At 51.8% G+C, this 8858-nt stretch overlaps 2 protein-coding genes across 2 annotated transcripts; one reads left to right on the top strand and one right to left on the bottom strand.

Annotated features, from left to right (window-relative positions):
- Positions 1-3977: 3977 nt before the first annotated feature.
- Positions 3978-4597, bottom strand: PV07_12634 (uncharacterized protein; the record flags this gene model as incomplete). The annotated part of the gene is made up of 2 exons (XM_016400176.1): positions 3978-4360; positions 4412-4597. Coding segments are annotated over 2 exons (567 nt in total), but the record flags the coding sequence as incomplete, so codon positions are not given.
- Positions 4598-7368: 2771 nt separating this feature from the next.
- PV07_12633 (uncharacterized protein) lies at positions 7369-7995 on the top strand (the record flags this gene model as incomplete). Its single annotated transcript, XM_016400175.1, has 1 exon — positions 7369-7995. The coding sequence occupies one exon, from the start codon at positions 7369-7371 to the stop codon at positions 7993-7995; it is 627 nt and encodes a 208-aa protein (XP_016242178.1).
- Between the last annotated feature and the right edge of the window lie 863 nt (positions 7996-8858).

Below are 8858 nucleotides of genomic sequence, written 5' to 3'. Positions count from 1 at the left end.
CCCCCCCCCTCCTTTCCCTCTCCCAAAAACTCCTCTGTCCCGGGCTTTTGTCCGGTCTGTTTTGCCTCATTGATCCAATCAGCTGACGTAAAGTCACAGATTATCAAATATTCCGTGGCACTGAAACTCGGCTGTGGGAATGGTAAGCAGTGTGCTCATCTCTTCTTAACCCCCTGTTGGCCGGTCGAGAGCTGAGACACAATAACACCCGTGTAGCCTTCGATGTACGACGGCGGCTCCAGTGTAAGTAGAGCGCTCTCGAATGCAGAAGACAAGTCCCGGCCCCACCGAATGGAAACAATATTAACAGAGACTGCCAGGTACTTTCCTCCTCATCGTCTTGAGGGGCTGGACGAGATGGTGCAAGACGGGGCGATGTGCGCCATCAATCCTAGTGATCTAGCTATAGCAGAGAGCAACGCGATAACCTCAGGACGGAAGGGGACTGGTTATAATACCCACACGCCGGATTATCTCGTCTCCCTAGCGACGGGGACGAACGAGACGACGACGAACTCAGATGTAAACACGATGGTCTCCGGTGTAGAGGATGGACGGGGTTGGATACGACGGGCGTTCCGTGAAAGCGGCATCTGGCAGATGTACGGATTCCTCAACTCTCATCTATGCGGAGACACGGCATGGCGGAAGCTTATGATAGGGAATCCCCGGCTTGTCGATGAAGGGCGTTGCTTTCGATTCGACACCACAATTCCCTCTCCCTTTCCAAAACTAGATAGCGTACAGGCCATTCCGAGGTTGAGAAACTCCGCCCAGCGCACTTTCCAGCGCTCGCCAGAGCTGACCCAATTGGCGCCGCTGGTCCTGAGTAACATGTTCTACCTAGAACTTACAGACGCCAGGGTCAACGATATCGGCCTGTGTGCTTTTACGGGCCACATTCGCTGCCGCGTGAAAGTGTCTCACCCTAATTACGACCGGTTCCGAGATCAGGTGCTTCCTTATGCGGAGGTGATTGTCCGTGGCATTCGGGTTGGCCAGTGTGTCTTGGATGTCATTGGAAACTTCGACTGCCCTATCTCCGTCACCCAACGCGACCTGTCAGCCTCTCTGGACGTCAAGCTCCGCACGAATCAAGGTGTGGGGCATATTTCTGGCTCTCCTTTCGATATGGCGTCTGCTTGGGAACTTGCATATTATCAGCGGGCCTGGGCCACGTCGTACCTGCCACCGATGTTAGCGGAGGCGGTGGGTTCGGACACTCAGCCACCTGTGCCTATAGAAGTTAGTCCTCCGGGTCGGAAGCGACGTATAGAGGAGCATCACGGGGAAGAGGCGCCGCGGAAGAAAGCATGTAGACAACGACCCCAGTCAATTAGCGTGACTCGCTCATCGCACGAGCGTCCAATTTCGAGCCGTCTCCGCTCACGTCCGCATTGCCGTCGATACGACACCCGAGGTCGTCAGAAGGGGAGCTAAAGCTTTCTTAGCGGATCAGATTCTCAGTCTAGGAGAGTGGAGAAATACTTCGCGTATCATTGTAGCAAGAGGAAGGTCTTCGATTTCCAGACTCTCTAGACCACAATGTCTATACGGTAGATATGCTAAACCTTACTCTCTTCCCAAGCTCCACACCGCGATTGGGGGGGATAAAAAAGAAAGAAAAAATGAACCCCGCCGTAAGAAAGGAGGGTAGGGTTATGACATAAGTAAGAAAACGCGTTCTTTCTAAAAATCAGCGGCAGGAGATACAGTAAGACGGAGCGAGAAGAAGCTTAATTCGAAATGACTACTCCGGTATTCACGCACTTTTTATACTGAGATGCCTTCCTTTTTCAGGTTTCCCTCGCGAGTTACCGGCCGTCTTGGCTTGGAGACTACCTAATCAATTAATGTTAGGGGTTTGTTATGGATCTACTGGAAGTTGACATCTAGATTGGCGGAGACAAGTATACGCGGCGTTCAGCCTAGTGATAATCTCAGTCACATATCTCTCTACCGAACAAGCTAGGGGGCAATCTCCTCAAAAAGGCCCGTGGCCCACGAATGGTCAATGCCTCGGACTCAACGGGTTTATTTGCATGCATCGAAGTAACTGAGCACTTCTCGCTGCACAGCTGGTTTACCCGCCCGACGTTCCCCACCCCCAACCCAGAGAGCATTATCTACACCACGGCGGCCTCCGACGGGACAAAAGACAGTGCACAGGTCGTTTCAAGTTAAATTACTTCAAGCTTCAGCCTCCTGTCCAAATAAATATGGCACCTTATCCTGCTAACCACGCTGAAAGTTTTGCACCAATCAGCGTGGTCTTCTCAAAGTTCAGCCAATCCTTGTGGCTGATACTTTCCTACCAATCGGAGGCATAAATCTTCATCCGACCTAGGTTCGATCCGTACTACCAGAGGACAGCAGGCGAATCACCTCTCTTTCCGCGCTGGTCCCCCTACGCCCCTTCCCCCCGTTCTCTTGTCCTGCGGGCCCCCGCACATCATGCTCTCGCCCTAGATCATTTTTCAGTCCCCCATATTGAGTTTGGCTAAACCTTTCACCCACCTTTCTTTAGACGAGACTCGACAGAGGTATAAATCATAGCTATCTCTCCGTTTCTCCTCTCGCGAAAACCCATCTCAAATACAACAAAAGCTATGCTTAGCGGCCGGATCCTAATCACGCAATGACCCAGCCTTCGCGCCACGAAAACGGTCCGTTTTGGGTACAAAAAGATTATCCTGTAAGTAGACCGAGATGAAGCCAAGTAAGTGGTTGCGCCCGGTTATTCATGTTTTCTCAAGGGTAATCCGCCTCCCCCGAACACCTATCCTTTGTGGTCCGACCGGTCAGAAACCATCTCGCCCGTCCAGGCCGACCCTTCCGTACGCCTGTCGATGGATCCTTCTCCGTGGAGGTACTTTCATCCTGCTGAGGCACGTACTCCTGCTATTCGAGCGTGGCGGCGGACGGTCAGGGCCTGCCGGTCCTGCCAGAAGAAAAAGGGAGGTACCGCTCGCTCTATTCGGCATTGCTGGCCTCGAGGGGTACTAAAGCCTTTTAGATTCGATGTGTCGGCTCGAACGATGGTCCTTGTGAGAACTGCCGTGAAGATGCCACGGCCGGCGAGTGTCAACGTAGGACGGGGCAATGGCGGCTGACTCCCTGGGTCCCTGAGGATCACGACACATCAAGGTCAATGAATCCGAACACACGTCCGCTAAATCGCTCAAGCCATGGGAGCGTGAAGATCCACGCAACCGGCCAACGCGGTGGTGGACTGCGTACTATCCATCCAAGGCCCTTAGCTTCTCATCCGACCCAGAAGTTAGAGAACTACCACCGGCACCCCAGTGAGAAGCCGGACCAGGCCTCAACGAGCTCTTTAGTCAGGCTACCCGAAACGGGAATCCCTAGTGCGTCTCATCATATTCCATCCACCACCGGTGTCCGAAGCTCTGAAGACCAAATGAGCGGACCAAGGGATTCGCTAAGCGAGAGGGTGTCATTAACTCCCATTCACCCTGATAGAGAAGGATATCCATTTTCCGCCCTTAGAACCTTTCCGCCGGACAATGCGATGTTGAGCAAGCTAGGTCGTCAGTTATAATGGGGGATCTTTTCAATCATGGTTCTGCCCCCGTGCCATATATTACGCAGACATGGAGCTTTTACAGTAGAAGCAAGGAGAACACAGAATAATATAAATACACCGGAAAACGCGGGATTCACACCCTGATCCTCACTGTTCAACACCATCGTCCCTTGTTTGGCATGTGTTTCAATTATTCCGCGGACCCCGTCCGCGGGACCTATCTATCCTTCTCTAAATGCTACAGCCGCGCAAGGGCAATGTTGAAGAGTCCTACAACGGAGGCTGCCGACACAATCCCACAGAGCGGTCCCATGGCAAGACCCTTGAGAATCAGATATGTGGACCTAACCCGCAACGGTTCGGGATAGGTACGTGATCCATATCAAGGAATGAAGAGCACAAGCCTCCGGATACGGGGTCAAATGAGCACGGCTGACTCGAGTACTGGCCGAAAATGCCTTCATTGTTGGCGCTACTACCAGGTGCCATCTGTTGTGAATCGTGAGCCCCAGTATCAATTATGCTCAGCGACACCTCGTTGCCAGGTAGGTTTTGAAAACGGGGATTGTGAAAAAAGTCGACCGAGGTACTCTCCCTCTCTGGGGATGATATTGTGTATTGCTGACCCCAGGGATCACGGTACACGTTCGGGGTTGGCCAAGTCGCGCATATACCTTGGGGTTTGTTTTCTTCCGTTCGGTCTAGCAGCGTAGTAGCTAATTGAGTATGGGGCTCTGGCTGTTCGATGATGTCACAACGTGATTGTGCACTGCGCTTCAAGTCTTCCTCTCTTTTCTTTTTGCGGTACTTGCGCTGTCGCCTAAGTCAGATAATCAGTTTCATCGTCCACTCGAGGCTCCTCACCTGAGCACGCCGATTCTGGATTCGTCGCCTCTCTGCGGGGTCGGAGATCTTCGTCCAGTCTTCGTCGGATCTCGTCGAAGCGTGAGAGTTGAAGGAAGCAGCTTGATTGGAAGTAGATCTGGACGATTTCACCGGGCTGAGATCTTCGGTGCTCACAGGATCCGGCTCCTCCGGACTGAGACACATAGTTGTCATAGACACGAACAAAAGGGCGTAAGAGGGGTAACAGATGCTATTGAACCGGTACCTGGAGGTTTTCTTATTTCAAACATGTCATCGGAAGTTGAGTTTAAAAGAAACGAGGGGAGGGGAAAGTAGGAGAGGGAGCAGGGATTTGGTCGAGGAAGATATCAGCTAGTTATTTATATAGACAACCTCATAAATTCGGAGCGGCCTCGCAAATGACGTCGCACACGACTCTCAGCAGCGTCGCGTAATGCAAAGTCTAGCCGACGACTTTGGTCTGCCAGGCTATAGAGATTCCATCGATAGGGGATTGGCAATGGTGGGAGGTATCCCGCGGCACTCTGGTCGAAAAAGCGACCACAAACGTCGGTGCTCGAAAGGACTCCGGGCAAGTCTACAAGGGCTAGCTCCAACCTTTTTACCATCCGTCGTAAATGGTGGGCGAATCAAATCTCAGAGCTCTGAAAGTTGGAAGACACAAGCTAAGGAGTTCGCCGCCAAGCGTTATATGAGAGTTACTCCGATAGTCGGGCATTCTCATCTATAGGGGGATTCACATGGGGAAAAGAAAAACTTGACCATTGGCGGCGCGAGTCTCGCGCCGGAGGCCACAGTCTGCGTCGACACCGGGATCGCAATTTACGGGAGCAAACACACCGATTCCTCGCGATTAACAAAACCGAGATCTCAACTCGTGCGTCTCTATTAACCACGCTGGAACCGGTTCCATGAATGATCCGTGCCAACCACCCCGAGCCCAGCAAGCCAGCGAAGTGGTTATCGATCGACAAAGGCATGATCGCGTGCAATAAGCGTTCCGCTCATTCTATTAAACTATCAAACAACCCGATCTATTAAAGCTTTGAATCCTAAGCTATCGGCTCCCGAGGCTTTAAACTTGACTGGCTGTAGTACTCAGGACACAAGCAATACAAGAAGAAGTACTTAAAGACCGGGTTCGACAATGAATATAGTCTCGCGTGTGGACTTGGCTGCGCCGCTGCGGCCTGCGCTTGTTCAGCCACCTCCCAAGCAGCCAGCAAAATCATTCGGCGTCGACGGTGTCAGGAGAATCATGGCCTAGTTCGACCACGAAAGAACCGGAGAGTGTCAGATTCCCGCCCTTTCCTGCCTCCGCTCCTAGATCGACGGACTGTTTGTCAAATACCAACGCCTCCGCCCACCCCTCCCCCCTCCCATCCCAAACCAATAAGACAACATAGCTATACAAATGAGACAAAACAGTATCTCTAGTACCTATCATACTTACGAGAATTCCACAAAAATTCTCGTGTCTTCGTAGCTTCACGATTCGTGACGGTGCATCGGGTCTGGCTGTGCCGCTTGTGAAGCTCTCCACTTCGATCGTGCGGTATAGGACTACGTACGTACTCGGCAAACATGCGGAAGACTGCGCAAGATATCTTCTCCACGAAAGATACCTCTCTGGGACTGCCCAACCAGCTCTTCGGTCGAACATGCGCGTCCCTTGAACATAGAGCCTTAACGCTTCGGAATGGGGATTTGTTGTCATCTCTTGGCGATCGCTGCCTGGGGAACTATTTCAGGATCATCGATTAGACGGCAATCCCACTAGTGCCCCCGTTGAGAGATCTACGTCGCAGGAACCAGAAGAGATCTTCTCTAGCCATTGCTATTGGTATATCAACGATCAGGCACGACCTGGGACGGGACACACCCCGATAGACCGATTCATGTCTTTTCCGCAGGCCCTATTTCCGTCAACAGTATGAAACGGGGGTCTTTTCAGGTTAGACGAGGGTACATACGGGAGGAGACTGGAAGAGTGTGAGGGAGGTATTAACCAGTGCTTATAGCCACAGCGAGCACGCCTGCATGGCCTATTTGGCTCTCTTTTCTTTTGGTTCGCGTGACTTAGACGAAGCCGAGTCGATCGTCGCACCTGCGGTTGACGACCACGTAGTGTGGGAATACCTCGGGCGTCTTTTACACATAAATGATGGTCAATCGTGGGTTCGTCAGCCTGTGCTGTGTGTCTAGCACTGGAGTTCCTAGCGGAGACTGACTGCGCCGCTGCGGTATCCCCTCATTCCTCTTTACAGGTCCTTCCCAGGAACTGCTAACTGGCCATTTTCGTTTATGACAAAATGGGTCATTTCAGCCAATGACCACTCAGTTTGCTTGCAATTATGGCAAGCGGGGCCAGGGCCCAAACCAATTGGCCCTTCTGCCGGGTTTTCTAAGGTAGCGCCGTAAGTGATTGGCCAATCAGTTAATAGAGCTAGAGCATTTGTAAGAGTGTCTCGCTAATAATTGGTTCCCAAAGCGGCACTGCCTGAGTCCTGCATCCGCATTACTCCACACAGAGTACGGACTATATCGTCACAACTCACGGCACTTAAAAATTGTAGCGTAAATCTTCCAGTATGGAGAATACTCCCACTCAATGAAAATTTGTCTCAGATAACGGGCAGGTGCTGTGTAGCTTAAGATGGCTTCCACCTGGTCAAGTCATGTCTTGGGTCAGTCCGCGACCCTTCGTCACAAATAACTGGTCCTTCGCTCCTTCGCCAGTAAAGAAACCGAGCCCAACTACTCTGGAACGGTACGCTAAGCAATATCCTAGTCTATTTACAGGGACCTGATCGTGAGACCGAACGGCAAAAGTGAAAATTTCAGCTAAAACCGCCTGTAACCTTTCCATGGAGGATATCGCGGTCTGAATCGTCTCTGGCCCGTAACGCCGAGCTACATCAGTTCTTTACACTCTGCCGGCTGAAGAGGAAGGCATGCCACAACCGACGGGTCGAATCGAATCGTCAGAGCCAAACAGCGTGGGGGCGGCATGGATATTTACACACTGGAGTAGTGAAAAGGAGAAAAGAGATACGCCTGGAGGGATCGCGACATCTCTCGCATACTACCCTCACCTCAACACCCTCCGCGAGTATTTCGGTCGACCGGTTGATGTTATAGCCGTCTCCAAGGAGGCCTCACCGCCGCCGGTACGCTCGAGGTCGGGTCCTAAAGACTATCTTATCACCCTACGGTTGGTTGACCCTTCACTTGTCCCCGAGCGGCAGCAAGGAATCGCTACTCGGATCTTTCGACCTGATGAACACGCACTTCCAAAAGTCTATCGCGGCGATGTCGTGGTTCTACATGACTTCCAAGTGCAAAATCGGCGAAGAGAAATTTCGCTCTCGAGCACAAACACTTCCGCCTGGGCGGTATTTAGAAAGGGTCGTTTAGAAGGAGATATCTCAGGCCCTCCCTTGGAATACGGCGCTGGAGAATCCGCCCTGGCTAGGATCCTCTTCGACTGGTGGATCCAAATCGATCACCGTCAACCTCCCGCTGGCGCGGTAGTGCCGCATTATGAGGAGAATATTGAAACCACTGAAGGGACCGATTAAGGATGTGCACGAGAACCGCCGAAGATCTGTATCTCCTTAAGGCTACCGCGTGCCTCCGCTGCCACAGCTGGTGTTTTTGGAATGGAAGTCCATATGGGATATACAGCTTACTTGTCGAGAAGACTTATGAATACGCGAGTCAAATTTTCATGCGATGACATTAACGGCGAAAAATCCAAGCAGCACAGCACACCTTTATGTCACTTCCTCTGGATATCAAACCGGTTGCGCCGAGAGTCGATTTTTCTGTTCGTCCTTTCCCCCTTCTGTATGCCAAATCCACATGCGCTATTTGGTTCTTGGGAGATATTGAAGAAAGAATAGATGGCGTACAGTCTTGACTTGACTTGACTCGATTCATTAACCCTGATCTCTCTCTCCATTAGGGAGTGGTATGCCGGGTAATTACTGTTATGGTCTCCTCTTCAGTCTCTATTTAGTACGATACGCTTGTCGCTATTACATGGGCGAGCTTTCAGCTTCGTTAAAACTTGTTGATTTCCCTTCGCCCCGTCATCGGAGCCCGTGATTTGGCCCTTCCTAGGGCTTCTGCAAATTCTAGAATAGCATTGACAATTTTGTACCTGATCCGGTCCTTACTTGCCTTACCTTGGCTCATTTCGAGGGGTCCCTCCGAGTATAGTTACGACGCATCCGATCGAGTCTCCTACCTGAGACCGTCATTCTTGCCTTGCTTTTTAGAGCCTTGGGCAGTCCGCCGGCACGTGGACTACCGTTTCGATGGCTCTGCACGCGCAGCGCTCGTGATCTATGAACCTAAACTGTGGGCTGTGTAGTGCCAGCCAGGAGTGCCCGGCCCGAGGTTGTACCGTAAGGTAGGTTCGGGGTCGTGTGAGTTGGCT

Source organism: Cladophialophora immunda, assembly GCF_000835495.1.
Source record: "Cladophialophora immunda strain CBS 83496 unplaced genomic scaffold supercont1.35, whole genome shotgun sequence".
Classification (NCBI taxonomy): domain Eukaryota; kingdom Fungi; phylum Ascomycota; class Eurotiomycetes; order Chaetothyriales; family Herpotrichiellaceae; genus Cladophialophora; species Cladophialophora immunda.
This window is presented reverse-complemented; position numbering and strand designations above follow the sequence as displayed.